General features: G+C 38.5%; 3 protein-coding genes and 1 long non-coding RNA gene across 12 annotated transcripts; 3 read left to right on the forward strand and 1 right to left on the reverse strand.

Annotated features, from left to right (window-relative positions):
- The first annotated feature begins 664 nt into the window (after window positions 1-664).
- LOC113776477 (probable inactive receptor kinase At3g08680) lies at window positions 665-3080 on the forward strand. The gene is made up of 2 exons (XM_027321653.1): window positions 665-2162; window positions 2392-3080. Exons 1-2 carry the CDS (start codon window positions 665-667, stop codon window positions 2994-2996), a joined length of 2103 nt encoding a protein of 700 aa, XP_027177454.1. The 3' UTR covers window positions 2997-3080.
- Window positions 3081-3233: 153 nt separating this feature from the next.
- Window positions 3234-8946, reverse strand: LOC113773106 (ubiquitination network signaling protein acrB). Of its 4 annotated transcripts, none has more exons than XM_027317644.1 (14): window positions 8737-8946; window positions 8519-8615; window positions 7985-8233; window positions 7517-7579; window positions 7349-7411; window positions 7155-7217; window positions 6950-7012; window positions 6744-6806; window positions 6440-6502; window positions 6215-6277; window positions 5664-5723; window positions 4475-4615; window positions 3648-4149; window positions 3234-3597 (listed from the first exon to the last, which is right to left on the reverse strand). In XM_027317644.1, coding segments are annotated over exons 3-14 (1371 nt in total). In that variant the 5' UTR covers window positions 8210-8233; window positions 8519-8615; window positions 8737-8946; the 3' UTR covers window positions 3234-3595. The 4 variants fall into 4 exon arrangements, with proteins under 4 accessions (XP_027173445.1, XP_027173446.1, XP_027173444.1 ...); XM_027317645.1 differs by lacking the exon at window positions 3234-3597 and having other exon boundaries at window positions 3628-4149; window positions 7985-8052; window positions 8131-8233; XM_027317643.1 differs by lacking the exon at window positions 3234-3597 and having other exon boundaries at window positions 3628-4149; window positions 8519-8607.
- A 1235-nt stretch (window positions 8947-10181) lies between these two features.
- On the forward strand, window positions 10182-13662 carry LOC113772979. Of its 6 annotated transcripts, none has more exons than XR_003468732.1 (5): window positions 10182-10294; window positions 10384-10415; window positions 11168-11665; window positions 11843-11922; window positions 12100-13662. It is a non-coding gene; the product is annotated as an uncharacterized LOC113772979 (long non-coding RNA). The 6 variants fall into 6 exon arrangements; XR_003468731.1 differs by lacking the exon at window positions 10182-10294 and having other exon boundaries at window positions 10307-10415; window positions 12100-12489; window positions 13317-13662; XR_003468728.1 differs by lacking the exon at window positions 10182-10294 and having other exon boundaries at window positions 10307-10415; window positions 12100-12140; window positions 12387-13662.
- Window positions 13663-14754: 1092 nt separating this feature from the next.
- Window positions 14755-18267, forward strand: LOC113776398 (thioredoxin H9). Its single transcript, XM_027321545.1, has 4 exons — window positions 14755-15202; window positions 15714-15836; window positions 17411-17533; window positions 17816-18267. The coding sequence occupies exons 1-4, from the start codon at window positions 15182-15184 to the stop codon at window positions 17966-17968; spliced, it is 420 nt and encodes a 139-aa protein (XP_027177346.1). The 5' UTR covers window positions 14755-15181; the 3' UTR covers window positions 17969-18267.
- The last annotated feature ends 192 nt before the right edge of the window (window positions 18268-18459 follow it).

Raw genomic sequence — 18459 nt, forward strand, 5'->3', positions numbered from 1 at the left:
GGAGGGGTCAAGGCTCCTCTCGCAAACAAACTCCTTGACCAAAAAAAAGAGAGCTGCCGTTTGTTTGCTTGACGGAGAAGCTGAACAATTAATTACTCCTCTCCAGTCTCCTCCTCCTCTAAATAGTAGACTTAGGTTACCAATAATAGCAGTTAATGCTCTCCTTAAATGTGAGCGGGCCCAAGAAGAAGAATGAAAGAGTAAAATAGAAAAAAGACAAGCAGGAGGGAGGGTGTGTTAGAGAGGAAAACGATGGCAAAATGATTGGGAGAAGAAAGAGTAGTCAACTCAAGACAGAAAAGGGTACAAGGAAAGGTCACCAAAAGTATTTACATCCACTGTTCCACATTGGGCTTATGAAGATGGAGACAACGTACATATACATTCGACTTCAACCCACAGAAATGAAACCTTCTTGTCATTAAATTATTATTCCTTTCATGCATCAAACAAAACAAAAAAAGGTGCTAGCTACCTATATGATGATATCAACCTCTGCATAAGAGATCTCCATGCAACCAAAGAAAAGGTACACACATATCCACTCTGCTACTACTATTGATCAAATGAATCAAGAAATTAGCTACTGCCCTGCGCAGTGAGTGATGCATGGCCGAGTGGTGTTGTGGGGAGCTTCAATTCACTAACTGTAGTAGCTAGTAGCATGTTGAGGCCACGATATCAATATGGGGGGATCATATTGGCGCAGCTGCTGCTTCATCTGCTATTCCCAAAACATACTACTGTCGTCGCTGCTGCTGATCTAAGTTCAGACAAACAAGCCCTTCTGGACTTCGCTTCTGCAGTTCCTCATCCCCGTGCCAGGAAACTCAACTGGAATGCTCAACCATCATCATCATCATCCTCAGTCTGCAGGTCTTGGGCCGGCGTCACCTGCACCGCCAACGCCACCCGTGTCCTTGAGCTTCGGCTTCCGGGCTTCGGGTTTTATGCTCCTATCCCCCGCAATACCTTAGGGAGGCTCGATGCCCTGGCCTCCCTCAGCCTTAGATCCAATCGCCTCTCGGGGGCTCTTCCCTATGATATCCTCTCTCTTCCTTCCCTCCGCTACCTCTACCTCCAACGCAACAACTTCTCTGGCTGGGATCTTCCAACCCCATCCTCCTCCATCTCTCTCTCTCCTCAACTCACCTTTCTCGATCTCTCCTTCAATTCCTTCCCCGGCAACATCCCCGATCAACTCTTCACCAATTTGACCCGTCTCGCTGGATTGAATCTCCAAAACAACTTGCTCACAGGACCTATACCTGATCAACTCGGCCAGCTTCCGGCCCTCGTCCACTTAAACCTCAGCTTCAACAACTTGACCGGTTCCATCCCACCTTCTCTGCAGCGCTTCCCCGCTTCCTCATTCCTGGGAAACTCCTTACTCTGCGGAAGGCCCCTCAACCAGCAGTGCCGTGTTCCAGTTTCACCATCGATACCTCCTTCTTCCGCCGTACCATCACCTTCTCCTTCTCTTGCTCCTCCTCCTCCTCCTCATTCTTCTTTCGCACAGTCTCCTTTGCCATCCTCACCGCCACCACCACCACCAGCTTCTTCTCAAAAGCATAATAAGTCAAAGCTAAGTACTGGTGCAATTGTTCCCATTGCACTCGGAGCTTGTGCATTGCTGATTCTCCTGGTCCTAGTAATAGTGTTCCAATGCTGCATGAATAACAAGAAAAGAGATTCAGAAACAAGTGCTAGTGCAGTACTGGTGAAAGTTAATCCCTTCCGCGGAGGAGGAGGAGGAGGAGGAAAAATCCATGAGGCGAAGCAGCTTAAGGAGGAGGGGGGAGGCTACTTGTCTAGGAGCGGCGAGGCCGAAAAGAACAAATTGGTTTTCTTGCAAGGAGAAGGCAATTTTGATCTGGAAGACCTCTTGAGAGCGTCAGCTGAAGTACTGGGAAAGGGAGCTTCCGGGAAAACCTATAAGGCAACCTTGGAGGATGGGACTACTGTTGCCGTGAAGCGGCTCAAAGAAGTGGCGGCGGTGGTGGGAAGAAGGGAATTTGAACAACACATGGACAATGTTTGGAGGGTCAATCACCATCACCACCCCAATGTTGTCTCCCTTCGTGCTTATTACTATTCCAAAGATGAGAAACTCCTCGTCTACGATTTCGTCCCCTTGGGTAGCCTGTCCACATTATTGCATGGTAATCGTTCGTATATAGCCAATGATATATATATATATATATATACTGTAACCCCCCCCCCCCCCCCCTGTTTTTTTTTGTTGGCAGCTGTTATCATCATCTATTAGTGTCTATAACAACTGATGGTATATAACGAGGCTTTTGTTTATGCTTTCGAGTCGAGAGTCCCATCTATTTGTGAAATAAATTCATTCTCGTTTTTTTAATATGCGTGGACATATGTATGCAGGAAATAAGGAGCCCGATGGAAGGAGAAGGCTGGATTGGAAATCCAGAGTAAAGATTTCGCTTGGAGCCGCCAGGGGCATTGCCCACATCCATTGTGTTGCCGGTCGGAAATTGAGTCACGGAAACATCAAGTCCTCCAATGTCCTGCTCACCCAAGACCTGAGTGGGTGCGCCTCTGATTTCGGTGTTACCCCAATCGTGGGTTTACCTCGTAGAAGTACCGGATACAGAGCACCTGAAGTGAGCGAGACGAGGAAATACACTCAGATGTCTGACGTTTACAGCTTCGGTGTGGTCCTGCTCGAATTGCTAACGGGGAAAGCACCCGTTGTCCAACCAGCAGGGCAGGGGCAGGGGCATGATGGGGTAGTAGACCTAGCGAGGTGGGTGCAATCTGTTGCTAGAGAAGAATGGACGGCGGAGGTGTTTGACGCTCAGCTTGTCAAGAATCCGGACATTGAAGACGAAATGGTGCAGATGCTGCAGATCGCAATGGCCTGTGTAGCCAGGACACCCGACAGGAGACCCAATATGGAGCAAGTTGTGAGAATGATCCAGGAAATACGGCAACCCGATCCCGGGAACAGGCCTACATCCGCCGATTGACGACGAGCCCTGGAGAACCTGCTGTGGCACTTGCTACTAATGAATGTTCCCATTCTAACTATTAAGTTGTCTGCGAAGACCCCCACCCCATTCTTCTTTCTGTTTGATGTCTGATGGGGGATTATTTTTCCTTCCGCTTCTTGAATTGGTTCGACAGCCGCGCAAGCAATCTCTTACTAGCAGCATATCAGAAATGTGTACATCTTTCTCATGAAACATGTTACTATTGTCAAACTCTGATTTCAAAATGTTCTTCAATAACATCCCAACGGAAGGGAAGAACCCTGCGTGTTCCCTGGTTACATCAAAGTATGTCCATCACTACTATCTATAACCAAACAAGGTGTTCTGAATTCGAGAATACAATCTAGAAAATTTCCCCTCAAGATATCTCTTCCTATCTTCTTTTCAGAGGTTGGAAGGAAAAAAAAAAAAAAACACAATCAATTTGCTCTCAAGAAATGATTGAGCACTTTTCCATCCCAACCAATGAGTGACCAATTTGTTACTCACGACAACTACGGTTAGTCCCCCCGCCCCCTCCGTCCTTAATAACTTCCCTCGTATTTCTACTTCCCATCAAGTGACGCTTACAAAATCTCGCACACCCCCCCCCCCCCAAAACCAGAAGTATGAGGAGTTACCTACCTAAATTTACAGAGTTCTTCTCCACCAGATCAGCACCACTAACATATCTAGCGACAAAAGAAATTAAACGGAATGGAGCACCGATCAGTGGAGCATCTGAGAGCGGTACTACAGTCTTTTCAGCATTACTGGTAGCCTCCACATCTGTCTTTTTGTTTTCATTCTCATCCAATGGAATTTGCACAATTTCATCTGACTTGGTCATTTCAGAGGATTCCGTAACTAGCATATCTTTTTTGTCATCCAAATACTCTCCTTCGCCCCTCGCATCATTGTTGACGTTATTTTCTGGCGACTGCACTTCATTATCAGGCACGAGCATCTTGGCATTGGCTTCGTCCATTGAATCGTTAGCAGGACAACTTTCTTGTGCTTCAATAGCTCCAACCATCAGATGCGGCCCAACAGCTGGACTATCAGCAAGATGAACAGTTGTTGGCATTTCAGCTGAAGGTATTTCTTGTTGCAGACCATTGCGATCAATTTCAACGTACAACTCATTCATCTGAGACAGTATATCAAAACCACAAACCCAAATGTTATGAACACCACAAAGGTGGTTAAACACTGTTTAACTTTTACTGTCATACAACAGTTCCATTCATTAATCTGACCAAAATTTTAATAAAGAGACACGAGAAACAAGAATTACTCTGGCAATGGAAAATCATCATTAAAAGGAGTGAGGCAAGAAAATCTCACTAATCTGATCACATAAGACAATAGCTACATTCACTTGACCCATATCCCTGTAACTCTTTCTTGCACATTGTAATAACAAGTCATCCATGATAATAACCATCCATGTAACCAGATTATAGGAAACTAACCATTTTGCTATCACTAGATGACTGAGAAACAATGGCAGTCCGCTCTAAACTCAGAATCTGTGACTGCAGACCGGATATATTTTCCGTCAACAGATGGTTTTCTTGTAACAGACCGTTCCTTAATTCTTCCAACTCCATCACCTGTCAAGCTTTGATTTTAATATCTATATCAGAATAAATACAAACATTCTCCCCTATACAGGATCATGCAACATGAAAATATGTGCACAACATTGTGTCATTCACATCTCAAGGGCAATAACAGGAAAGATAAACGAAAAAGGAAATCTCAGAATTATGCCTCTTTAAGTGAGAAAGTTGGATGGCGGGATAACTGACAACAGGGTATTTTAAGCGAGAGAGAGCAAGCCTTGAGAGAAGACTTCCATTGACGTTGTCACTCATAGCTCACCTACTCTAGCCATCTAAATGTAAGATCTTAATATCCGTGCTTTACAACACCAAACACCTCCATGCTATTTCAACATTTGTTCAGCATTGAGGCACCAACCATCCACCGGAGAAAAATAAGTATATAATCTACAACTTGATTTGCTTTTACTTGGAAAAATATCCTCAAGCTCAAGTGAATTATGTAGTCAATATCAAAATAACAGTCATCTTAAGAAACGTGACTAACTATTATGGTGTAGAATTCAACGTAATAAACAATTTGGACAGTCCAAAAGAGGAAACTGACGAATCTAGGAACAGAATTATATTCTAATACATCATCTGCACAAATGGCATGCTACATATACTATCGTGCAGTTACACTACCATAAAGAACACAAGGAAATTTAATGTATTACTGAAAATTTTAGAAAGAGAAATAAACATGATCTGTCTCCTGCAACTGCCACTAAAGTTAAATATAAAAGGTCCAGGTTTTTTTCCCCTTTTTTTTTTTTTTGGCTTCTCTAGATTGATTTTAATCTTAACAGAAACCATTCTCTAACTTATGAATAAACCATGTTACGGTCCATAAAAGAGGTCTAACAGGAAAAAGAAATTTTGCATGGGCAGACATTGGTTGGCAATTAGGGATAGGAAGTTAGGAAAAGGAGAGGAATAGAAATTAGTAAACTCCCTCCATGCTTTCACCTGCACTCTTTCAGTATGATGAAGGAGAGAGGAACTGGAGAGGAAACAAAAACATCAACTAAAGCAATGTTATGGAACACTATACCTGAGATTTTAGTCGCGTGTTATCACCATTTAGCTTGGCAATTACTTCCTTGGATGAATTCTGTTAAGGGAAAAACAAAAATTAGATCCAAAGCTAAGCAATCTACCCACATCCCTCCCCACTCCGAGGCATTAGACAATCAGGAACACGAATATGGAACAGGAAACAGAAATAAGAAAATCAATTGGATTAAAAAACAACGATTTCATTGTGACATTTGGAACCAACACTGCAGAAGTGAGAATAAAAATGAGTTCTCATGTTCTTATTTGACAACTATATCGAATAAAGAAATAACAAGTTGTATAATAAGAGTTTTTACCACCACTAGAGCCAAATGCAAGTCAAATACATGAATTTTGGATCTAAGAACATCAAAGCAAAGAGGAAAGGCTTAACCATTATAGCAAAAAACAAAAGAGAATGAAAAGAAAGGCAAATCAGAAATAGCAATGCAAAATTAAAGTGGAAAGGGAAGGAAGAGCAGAGAATTCTAAAAGTGTACCATTAATATATACAAGCCCATGCATGCAGATGCAAGTATCTATTACCTCCTGCAATATCCATGAATCTCGCTCTTCCTCCATTTGTTTTACAAATTCCTCTAGGCTTACCTGTCATTGATTACAAATTTATCTATTATAATAAACGACAGAAGTACTTTTGAAGTAACAAGAAGCAACATAAGTTTTTAAAAAAAATTCAAATACAGCCTAGCAAAAGACTATTTTGGACAAGCAATGAGGAGGGCAAGTGTGAATTGCAAAGCCAATTACCTTTTTCGAGCTCAATGTTGCAGCTTCAACCATAAGGTGGTTAATTTTCTCTTCAAAGTGAGCCTGAGAGAAACTAGGAATGACATCACAACCATAGTTTTAAGGTAAAACAGAGAAATCCTGATTCCCAAAAATAAGTTTATTCTTGAGAACGCTATGACTAGTTATACTGTCAACCTGCCTGAATGCTGAGAACTAGACTCACCTAACCAATATGTAAAATACAGAGAACACAGAAGACAAGAAAAGTAGCATTGGAGTCCAAATGTTCAAAGATTATAACCCTTCTTTATCATTTCGTTACCTCTTTGTGATACCAAGATTCCTTCTCACTTGTCAGGTGTCCTACTTCAGCCTCCAAAGCACTCTGAGGAATATCAAGTGGATACACTATTAGATAAGAGTATATCTCTTTAGCCATATGAAAAAACAAAATATGCTTATACAATGAGCACTGGCATATGAGAAAAACACGCATCCACAAAACTCAATCTTAAAGTCTTCAATTACCTCTTTCTGCACGTGAGCATCCTTTTCCATCTGCATTTGTTGAATTTTTTGTCCTAAAGCATCCTGTGATAGATTTGTCAACCAATAACCAGAGAGTCAGCAATTAGCTAGACGAAATGCAGTATACTAAAAAATATCCTTTAAAATAAATTAGCTCCAGTATTGCAATAACCATGAATCACCCAACTCTACCAGCTTTTCTTACCACTTTTAGCATGAAAGCATCTTTTTCTTTTTGTAACTGTAAAATTTGCTCTTCAAGACTAGCCTGCAAAGAATCAAATCGTTATCATACATTAATACATGTAAGAAAAGAAAAAAATCCAAAAAAAAGGAACAATAAGAGACTTAAATACCAACACTAAGTTTCCATTCCTCAATAAGAATAGCTTGCATTACCTCTCTCTGCACGTGTACAGCCTTTTCGTTTTGCAATTCTTCAATTTTCTCCAGCAGGGTAGCCTGCATAACCCACAGACACCAGTACGTTTAATTGTAGATTACACACATATAAACAGATTTGGCATTGAAATACCTCTCTGTGTCTAATGAATTATTTATGTTTACCTCTTTTTGTAAGATTGCATTTTTTTCTTGTAGTAATATTTGAATTTTCTCTTCAAAGATAACCTGTAAAAGACCAGATATTACTGAGTTATCAAGTGTAGCAAAATACAACACTATCATCATAACATATTCAATTCGGAAAAGCTACACGAGTTTGCTCCATTGACAACGACCAGTTTGCAATGTCACACCCAAAGGACAAGCAAAATAAGTAATGAATTGCAAAATAATTTAAAAGCCGAATCCTAGATTAGAGTGAGTAGTAAAATTGCACAGTGCAATGAGATACAGCAGCCAGCATTCAGAAATGAAAAATAACAGAATCGAAAAAGGGCAAGTCAAAAGACGAAGTTGACAGCATTAACAAGCAAATAAGACTTGATTATTATGAAAATACAACACATGAAAATGTAACTTCTACAGAGAAAGCAGCAAGCGGAGTACGAGGGTGATAGAAATGAGACATACACCATGTGGGTTCAAAGTCATTCCAGATGCAGTATCATCTTCTTGAGCATCTGGGTTGTCAACCAGAGCTGAACTAATCTTGGCAGATTCAGTAACAGGAATGTGTTGAGCAGAAGGAGAAACGGAAAATGGTCCAGGAGCATCACCTGGAGCGGAATCTGCAGTTGTTTTATTCTGCTTATTCTTTCTTTTCTTGTTCTTCTTTTTCTTCTTGTCTTCTTCCATCGAGGACAACAAGATCAAAGATGTCTAAAAATTCCAAAAAAAAAAAACGCAGCTTTTTAGTTGCTTCAAGCTGATCTGGAAAGCAGGCTACAGAGTCTAAACAGCTAAGTTTATATAAGCAGTAGTCTACAATTTTTTTCCTTGGAGAATGCAGAGAGGTGGCTATAAAATTATGAAGATAGAGAAAGAAGTTCCTCGTCCTTTTAAGTTTCTGGATGCAATGCTTGGGTTAACTTGATTAAACAGTTAAAATCCAATTCAAGAAATTGAAGAGTCAAAATTCAAGGAAATGAATTTCTAAAAGGCGACCTCTTTCTTTGTTATTGTCGCTTTGATGCAGAGAAGTAGTAGAGTCTGTTGATTGTTTCAATCGTAGCATAACACGGATGATGGATCCCCTATACGCCTTATATTCATTGGAATAGGAAAAGCAAAGCCAAAAAAAAAAAAGATCAAGGAGTTCGAAAAAGTTTCAAAGATTGATTTAAAGAAATAGAGAGGTAAAAAGCGGTGATGTAGATACGTACCGAAAAGGAAAGTGGTGGGGAATGCGGAGGAAAATGTGGTGGTGGTAGTGTTCCCGGAATTCTTGAAAATACGATACCAGCAATAGCCTTTTGCCCGAACAAGAGTAACAGCTGTCCTCCCTTCCCTTGCAAGAATTCGAAAGAAGAACGGCCCCTTGGCCCGTGCTCTTCCCCAGATTGGATTCGGGAAAATGGGAAAAGCTTCGGAGATTTACCGGAAGAGAACAACCCCCCTTAATGCCACCAGTGGTAGAAAGACGTAGATGCCGAGCGCGGCGGGTAAAAAGACGTAGATGCCCAGTTTAGTAGAATTATTTGCGCTAATCCGATGAAATTTAGTAAAATTGAATTTTTGAAATCTGAAATATGAATTAATTAATTTAATAAAGTATTAACTATTAAATTTGACATATTTTGAGTGTATAAGTGATAAGTGAAAAATTTATCACTTATTTTTTGGATCAGGTTTTGTCTGGAAAATTCTGTGCCATTTAATTAATTCAGATATTCTATTTTTGATTAACAAATGCAATTGAATATATTAAAATTTGAATCCATCAAATTTAAGTGCAGAATCGAATTATTAAACAGAACTGTAGTTATAGATAAACCCAAAAATTATATATTGAACCAAAATTCGAGCAAAATTTAATATAAAGAGAGCACCCACGAAACAACCAAAGGTTTTTATTTTCTCCCCTTCATTTTCCCTTTTTTTAATGCATGGTTTCTTCCCTTTTTGTTGCCGTGACTTTCCTGTAATTTTTTTTGGGGTAACTCAAAAAATCTTCAACAGCCTCTAAGAAGAGGAAATATAAGGGTTTTGTGTTGAAGTTTTTCTTTTGGGTTCCATTTGGTTTGTTTCTCATCATTTCATCCTATGCTGGTTTCTTTTTGCTCATACTTGCTTGCTGTGTTTGCTGGTGATTTCAGACCCCAACAGCTTGAGAATGGGAGAGTTTTGCAGCGATTTCTCAAAAAATACTAGGCTCAGGGATATGGTTGACGAAGAAGAGGATGAAAAAGAGAGATTGAAGGTGGTCTGAAATTCTAGGGCTTGTAGCGGCCAAAACTTGATAGGCATGTGGATTCCTAAAGCACCTGATAATTTTTTCCCCACAATTCGGGAAAATTTTATACTATGATGGCTCTAAAAATACAGAGTTTTCAATCTGAATCTATCAATTTTTTGTGCTCGCCCAGATTCTTCTCTCTCTCTCTCTCTCTCTGTATGTATGGGTCTCTGTTGGTAATCAGTTTTTCCATCGCTGCCTTCTGGACCTGGTGATGAGATCTTCTCTGAAGGTTCTTTTTTTATTTTTATTTGTTTTGATAATTTTTCCTTTTGTTGATATTTCTTTAATTTTTTATTAGTTATATTTTAATTTTTTTTGTGGTTCGATTTTTAAATCTTAAATTTTGGTGCTCTTTTTTTTTTTTTTTTATCTGAAGCAAAAAATTTGTGCTAATTTTAGGGGTTCTACGGTGAGGTTTTAGGTTATATTCTTCGGGATTTAATTTTTGTGAGGCATTATGTTCCAGCCTTTTGTATGTAATAGTAAGTGAATATTTGACCGTCTCCTTCTACTAATATCTATTTCATTGCCATTTGTAGTCTAAACATCATCTTGCATTTTTCCCTTGCAGAAGAGGTTATCCTCGATTTTGTTACATTACAGGTATTTTGCTCTCTTTTTTTGTAATAACTTTTTTTCCCTTGAATTGTTGATTTATTTATGATTATAACCTATTAGGTGTAACGTTCAATAGTGGTTATCATGGATTAGTTGACCTTCAAAATATTAGGTTGTGGCATGTTTCCTTAAACCTTTGAAACATGAAAGTTGATATAACGTTACTAGAATTTGCGGTCATTTGAACATTTATGGATGTCTAGCTTTTTGTGTCTTTCGTATACAAGATTGCTTCTTTTCTTCCCTTTTCTGATTCTAAATCCCTGTAATAATACAATGATAGCCCAACTGTTTGCTACATTTACTTATTTCTTGATATGTTGTCCCTGGACCAACTGTTTGCTACATTTATATATTTTTCAACTTCTTGATGCATTTCTGCCAAGAAAAAGTAAGTTGAAACCGAATTGCTCTTTCATTTGTTGGTTTTAGAGGTTTGTCATGCTTTATGCTGATAAAGATTGAAAGATTGTTATGATTTTCTTCGGTGCATCTGGAAGATGCTTAAGCATTGTCTCACAACGATGAAATAGGATTGTATCTTTCTGCTTCTAGCATATGTAGCAATGATTCCTCAATATGAAACTGAAAAATAAGTGTTGAAACCAGTTTTATGCACTGTCTCACTATTGTGAAATAGGATTGCGTCTTTCTGCTTCTAGCATATGTAGATGTGAATCCTCAACACATAATTGAAACATTAGTTGAAATTAGTTTTATGCTGTTGTGGATTTCAGAGTTTTATTGGCCATTCACAAAATGGGATGAATTCTCTGGAGAGACGTGTAGATGGTCTAGAGAAAGCTCTTGATATGATATGCAATGCTCTGGCAATATCAACAGGAAAGATTGCAGACACTGATGCTACAGGAAATACATGCTGCCTGGTGCAGAATTCTTGAGTCCTAAGTTCTGGAGGAAAAGTGAAGCACAGAATTTCAGTTGAAAGATTTCTTTTTCAAACCAATACCAGTCACTTAATTATATGCCGAACAAATATGTAAATTCTGAATCATCAAAACTGGAGAGTCCAATAGAGAAGCATCAAATAGGGAGTGTTCCTGGTGTGGACTTCATGGGAGATGCTCAAGCAGGCTCTAGGGAAACTCCGGATTCCTACTCAAAAAGAAGGTTAAATAGGTTACTCAAAGATGCTGATGCGGTAAAAAGTTGCTATGGTGGCCTTGATATAGCATCAGGTGCTACTTGTGTACGAAAGGAGACTTAAATAGCTGGTAATTGGCATTTGTTATTCAGTTTCTGCTCCATGCTTTGAAACATTTCATTTGCTCTTTCTTGTTTTCTGCCTGAATAATGCTTTCTGCATTGCAGTTGTTAGTGCATAGAGCTTTGTCCTTTTATGAAAACCCAAAAACTCCAGATGTCCATCTAATATTGGATACGTATTTTAGTTTTTCTGAATAGGTCATGAGGAACATGGAAAAGTCACCATGCTTTACCCTTGCATTGGAACTTGTGGTTATTTCCTCAGGTGAAATGGTTTAACACTTTTTTTTCCATATTCTTAGAAAGTTTCGTGTTCCTTTTGATATTGCCAGCAACTCTTTACAGTTCAGAAATTCAAAGTAAAAGGGAGTGGATTGATTGTTTCTCTTAAATTGTTTTAGTTACCTGGTAATGATTTTATCATTTTTTTGTCTTTTTGCAGCCAGCTATTTTATACTGTTTTGGACAACATTTTATGGCCATGTGGGTGAAATTCCATCTTGGGGCCTTCTTTCTTGGATTTGGATCAATATATTTTTAATGTGAATAGAATAGATATCAAAAGTTTGATTAAACAAGTAGTAGCAAAAAACTCAGTAATTCATGTAATTTTTGTGAATATTAAATAGGAGCAGCCCTGAAACAAAATTTAAGACCAATTTTTAAGACAAGTATTTTTTATTGTCTTTCACTTTGATTGACCACATTGATTGACACTATTGGCTTCAGGTATGTCTTCATTTTTTCTGGTATTTTTTGGTGATTTTTCCTTGGGCTGACATTGGCAAGAAAAGCAGCTATGCGAAAGAAGAAGAATGAACAGCAACTGATGGTAGGTTTTTTTTTAAACTATTTCCTATTTTTTCTTGCATAGATGTTTGTTGCTGTCGTGGCTCATGAATGGCATTGTTTTGGGTTCTCTGAGTTTTTTGGAATTATAGAAATAAAGCACTTTTCATCTTTGTTTGTACAATCTCTGTTTTTTAGGTCTCAAAAGTGTTTTTTTTTGCTTTTCTCTGTTTTATCTTCTGCTGCAATTTTTTTTGGTGAATATGTGGTGAACTGTGATAGAAATAAAGCATTTAGAATTATAGAAATAATGCTCTTTTTATGCAGCGAAAGCGAACTGTGATAGTTTGACAAATGGAAAGAATGAAATTAGGCTCTTTTCTCAGTATTTTTATTTTGTTTTGGTTTAGCTCACATGTTTTAAAATTGATTATTTTGCACCTTCCGGTATATTATCAGATGTAAGTCAATCCTTCAGAAAGACAAGGATTGGTGGCTTCATGTTATCTTGGTGTTTTTGTCACATTTTTAGAAAAGCTTTTTTTTTTTTAAATGATTCGCATTTAGAAAAGACATCTCATCTATTTTCGCAGACCTTTTCTTACCCTTTTTCTAATTATTGTATAAAATTTAAATCATGGTTCTTTATCTTAATTATTGCTAGAAACTTAGTTTGACCAGCTTTGTTGCGTCTAACTTGCATGGAAGAATGCTCATGTGCTACATCAAACCTTTCTGTCCCAAGTTTAGGGCACATATAGAAGTTGCCTTCTCTATAATGAATTCTCACATTTGGTTGAAATTTTCGGCATTGACAATGCGAACTTCAATAGCCTTAATATTCAGAACTGATAATAATAAAGAATGCAGGGTATGCAATCAATATAGAGACGTCCAAGGAGCTTTACAGACACTTGAAATCATTCCTTGTTAATCCTCTCCCACCGTTTAACAAACAAATAAATGGCAGCAGCCGCAAGAATGATCGAGAGAATGCTGCAAATAAGATTGGTAGATATCGATACAGCTTAGCCTATTCCTCTTTGAGTAGTTATTGGAGCCTTGAAGGCTGATTTTGTTCCAATCTTGACACTAAGTTCTTTCGTCCTTTTTATATTTTTAGCAAATTGGATTATGTACTTTGAATGTAATTTATATTCTATAATGTGTTTCCTAAGTCATGGTATTTAATAAACATTTGGGAAGACCATTTTAACTCCTGTATTAATTATTATTTCGACCTAAAACCAAGTTCTTGACATAGAAGATTTGCAATCATAGTTTACTTAGTATTGTATAATTTATTTTCAAGCACAATTTACATTGCTGCTAAATAATCCTGGGCACAGCGCAATATTGGGCATCAACACCGTGCATTTGCACGGTGATCACCTCCTAGTCTTTAATAATAAGCAGATTCAAAATGGCCATACCCCTTGCAGATTACAATAATAGGTGTTAACAGAAATCCCTTATGCCCAATCTTCTTCTGAACTCCAATTATGTTTCACTTGAGCGGTGATGCCTAGCCAAGAGGGGCTAAACTTATATATAATTCTTCTTTAATTTTCTCAGAATTCTCAATTGAATATCAGATTGAACTTAAAAACAGGAAACAAAAGAGATAACACAGGTAAACATCAGACATTTTCAGACAAAAACCAAACCAGAACGAAACCAAACACAGTCAAGTCACAGCAAAGCACAACATAAAAGAGCGCAAAAGATGAGAGGGCAAACAAACTACTAATACGAAACCAAACACACTACTAAATCAAACAAATAGATTAGCAAAACTTTACAAGAAAACCACATTCTCAAATCAAAACCCGGAAAAAGAGAAACAACTAACAAATAAATCAGAATGGTTCCAGAGAAAGCCTGACCCAAAACAAAGAGAAAAGAACAATCACCACAAGGAGAATGAAAAATATATTATATTAATAATAAGAGTCAAAGCAAGCATGACTTTTTTTTCACTTTCTTGAGTCGACAGCCAGCTAGGAATGTGCCACAAGTTGGAAGATGTTTTTATTGCTTTGTTGTCATCATCATCATGCGTTAGTTTCAGGCAAACCCACTCCATTGGGATTGGCTTACTACTACTACTTTACTAATAGTAGTATTAAAAATAATTTATTTATTTTTTTTAAATGTGGGAGTTTTTTTTGGCTTTAGGTGAATTCCGTAATCTGGCCGCATACGACGGACTAATACACTAATAATCATCGGTAAATTTTGGGGTTTGGTAGCTAATGCCTGATAATGGGACAACGTTGTAACAGTACTGCCTGGAATTTCAGTCGCAGAAAGATGGTTTTCGCAATTTGTTACCAATCACTCCAAAATGAGGGATTGGATTAAATAAACTCTCTCTCTCTCTCTCTCTGTATTTGAGTATTTCCAATTTCTGCAGTTATCCAAAAATCGCTTTACCAAATACTCCTTTCAGATCATCACTCTCTTCTGCTTCCTTCGTCGCCTCCTCCTCCTGCTTTTACAATCCAACCGTAAAATCTTGTACACGCAAACCCCCTCCCCGGCGGAAACAAAAACAAAATTTTGGGGTTCCGTCTAATAATTAATAACAACGACAACAACAATCCCTAATCCCAGCTCATTTCGATTCCCATTGCCGTAGCAGATTTGTTTCAGATTTCTGGGGTGGACTGGATTCTCTTCATTTCATTTGCTCCCCTTCACGAGAATTATCCCACTTGGCCGTCGAGTATCAAATGGGCAGTTGCTTGGCTAAGGTATATTTCCGTTTCTTCCTCAGCCCTCCTCTCTGCCCGGCTCCACAAAAAAAAAAGAACGACACCCATCCTCTGGTGATCGGCCCGAGTCTTCCACTGGGATGTTGATAATTTTATTGATTATGGCATGCTTTGTTAGTCGCACCGATAAATAGTTTCTCTGGTTTACAGGATATGGTTGGGCTATGGTCTGTGGCTAAAACACGTCTAATCTCCCCCTATTGACGAATAACTTTAGGAGAATTGTCAACACACTCAAATATGTTGACTTGTTCTAGAGTAGGTAGAAATCAAGGATTTAAGCTCTCAAACTGATATAGACGTACCTGACCACTGTGTAGGATGTTAGTATACAGTTTTGATCTTGGAGCCACACTAGGAAAAAGGTAAGTGAGAGATAGAAGAGGGGAGTGGAAATGAAGGTGAAATTACATAGTTTTTGGTCTTTGTTGTCTTTTGGATACCATTTGTTTGCTTTTGACAAATTGTTTCTCTGGTTTGACACTTAAAGCCAAAGAATGATGGAGATGAATCTGTCCACAATGCTGAATTCGTGGGTGGAAATGTGCACCTGATTACTACAAAAGAAAGCTGGGATCAGAAACTAACAGAAGCAAAGAGGGATGGCAAAATCGTGAGTTCTATTGACACTCACCACTTCCTTGTTTAGCTTTCATCCAAATTATGTAGTTATGTCCACATGTTCTGCTTGTTTATCTTTTAGACGAATTCACCTTGGCATACACATGATTTTCATTTAGTCATCGTTTTATAAGTCTATATGTCGAGGTTCTGCAAAGTTTCTGGGCTTTACTTGTTCACTTTCTGAGAAGCAAGCAGCACAAGATGAGAGAGACTTTATCAAAGGCAAAGGATGTTGCAAATTCTTATTGTTGCCTTTTAGATTTGAGAACCTTGGATAGCTAGTGATCAGCTTTGTGTCAAGGTACTGTCGAGTGCTGACTGTTCTTTGTGTTGGTAAAACTGTTGTAACCTAACCTCTGTCAATGGTATTCTGTGTTTGGAGAAAATGAGGGAGTACTGACCTCATTTAGCTAGTACTGGTCATAGATTTTGTGTGGTATTTGTATCTCGAGTTGGACAGTAACCTGGTATTTCTTTCCACATATGAGTCTATCAGATGGTGAGTATTATCGTTATTTTACCCAATTGGGTTCATGATCATAACTTCAGTAAGAGGTTTTCTAGTGTACTAAGTCTTATGGCTGCTTTGTTAGAGGGCATGTAATTGTGAATGGCAGTAGTTCAGAGGGCATGTAACTGCCTAACATAACTAGATAATCCTTGGGGGACGAATTTTGATTAGTGTGATTGTGAAGGGCATAATTCTCCTCAGCTACACCTTTGTCATGAACTTATAAACTAGTGGGAGTGAGGCACAAAGCTAGAGTTAGAGCAGCTTTCATCTTGCAGGTGGATATCTTGGGAAAATCGGTTGTCACAGGAGTAAGCATCATTTCACTTGGTAGAGTATTTGTCTTGCCTATGCTGGAAATTTGTAGTTCAAGTACACAGTTTTTCGACTGCATTGCTATGGAAAAGAGGTACCTTTGTGGTCATAATCATGTGAGGCTTGCATTTAGATGTTTCTTTTTTCCCTGTGCACACATTGTAGTGCTCAAAGATATGCGGAAGGGACCCTATATTGAACTGCTAGGAGGAAAAAGATTTGTCTGCGTCAGTAGGTTTGTGATGGAATTGGGATCTAGTAGCACTCCATACTCGGTTCTCCATCAGACTGTTACTGAGTTTCTCTGCAATTTTAATTAATTTTAGATTTCTTTATGGTTGGCAATTGGTTTCATTCAAATTGGTTTCTTTAAATTGACAAGACTTGGACTTACCCTTCTTTGTTTGTATCACAAGTGCCTGTCTTACTGTAGCTTTCGAGTGCATCAGTGACATGGACATCTTGGGGGATTAAGGTGGGGTGTTCTGTGAACAGTTTGGACTTGTTAAAAAAAGCCATATGGGTTACAAGTGAATGAGAAATATTGAGAAGCAGCTTGAACACACTTTGAACTGGATGTAGAGACGTAGGAAATCAAGCTATTGTCCTTGTAGTGAAACTACTAGGTGCCGTTCTTAAAGGGGCTCTGCAACTGTGGTCTAATTTGGTGTTTTATTGCTTTATTCTGCTTGCGCTTGCTTTATGTACTTTCCTAATGTGGTTCAAATGTTGGGCAGGTTATTGCAAATTTTAGTGCTTCCTGGTGCGGCCCTTGTAGAATGGTTGCACCATTCTACTGTGAGCTATCGGAGAAATATCCAGCTTTGATGTTCCTAACGATTGATGTTGACGAACTAACGGTAAGCGATGCAACTCTAATTTAGTCAGATGCGATGGGAAATCATGCTATAAGAATTTTTGCTGCTGTTTTGGATGGATTACCTCCGATTATGCTGTTATGTTAATACAAGAAGTATTTTTTATTATTATTAAATGGATAAGTTTTAGAATTAAGTCAGCCGCCGCCGCAATTTAATCTGATGAATGTAGGATTTGTGGTTGATTTATTTTTACAGAATAACAGCTTTTTCTGCACCCTTCTTGGAGCTGCATATTCATCTTAATACTGTACTTGGTTTCAGGAATTTAGCGCATCCTGGGATATCAAAGCAACACCAACCTTCTTCTTTCTAAAAGATGGACAGCAGATTGACAAACTTGTGGGTGCCAACAAGCCAGAGCTGCAGAAGAAGATAATCTCCATAGTAGATTCAGAGACTACGCTGCAGAAGTAGTTATTGCACTGGCACACGTATAATAAGTCTTGTCAATATGCAAGTAGTAGTTGTATATTCGGTTGATATTGTTGTGAGTTGCGAGACTCGGGCCTGCACCCGACCCTGTGATTTTGTCGATTCGATTGTCTTAATTTCTTTTTTTAATTGTTTCCCCTGGGGCTGGGAGACTGGTTTTGGTCGTCGCAGGATATTTTTTGACAAGGTGAAAGGGTCGTTTTCTGAATTGGCATACATTACGCGCGGCGTGGGTGTAAACGAAGAAATAATCTGATGAAGTTGTAGAATAATATAAAATATTATTAAGGCGATGGGAATGCATTCCCAGGCAGGATGATGAATTAGGTTGAAACGCACTCGCTATTAGAAAAGGTATTTCTCCTCCGGTCCATTTCTATTTCATCGAAAGTGTCATATTTTTTATATTTATTTTGCGACGTTTTAAAACATTTGTCATATTAAAAAAATTAAAATACTTTCAAGTCTTTGTT

The sequence above is a fragment of the Coffea eugenioides genome, chromosome 6 (genome assembly GCF_003713205.1).
Source record: "Coffea eugenioides isolate CCC68of chromosome 6, Ceug_1.0, whole genome shotgun sequence".
Lineage (NCBI taxonomy): Eukaryota > Viridiplantae > Streptophyta > Magnoliopsida > Gentianales > Rubiaceae > Coffea > Coffea eugenioides.

Bases quoted from the DNA above. Each gene is read 5' to 3' on its own strand.
- LOC113776477 (XM_027321653.1), top strand. From the start codon at position 665: ATGTTGAGGCCACGATATCAATATGGGGGGATCATATTGGCGCAGCTG. The intron at 2,163-2,391 runs GTAATCGTTCGT...ATATGTATGCAG, and splicing joins CCTGTCCACATTATTGCATG to GAAATAAGGAGCCCGATGGA.
- LOC113776398 (XM_027321545.1), top strand. From the start codon at position 15,182: ATGGGCAGTTGCTTGGCTAAG. The intron at 15,203-15,713 runs GTATATTTCCGT...TGACACTTAAAG, and splicing joins TGGGCAGTTGCTTGGCTAAG to CCAAAGAATGATGGAGATGA. The intron at 15,837-17,410 runs GTGAGTTCTATT...AATGTTGGGCAG, and splicing joins CAAAGAGGGATGGCAAAATC to GTTATTGCAAATTTTAGTGC.
- LOC113773106 (XM_027317643.1), bottom strand. From the start codon at position 8,209: ATGGAAGAAGACAAGAAGAAAAAGAAGAACAAGAAAAGAAAGAATAAG. The intron at 7,580-7,984 runs GTATGTCTCATT...GGTCTTTTACAG, and splicing joins TGACTTTGAACCCACATGGT to GTTATCTTTGAAGAGAAAAT. The intron at 7,412-7,516 runs GTAAACATAAAT...TGGGTTATGCAG, and splicing joins ATGCAATCTTACAAAAAGAG to GCTACCCTGCTGGAGAAAAT.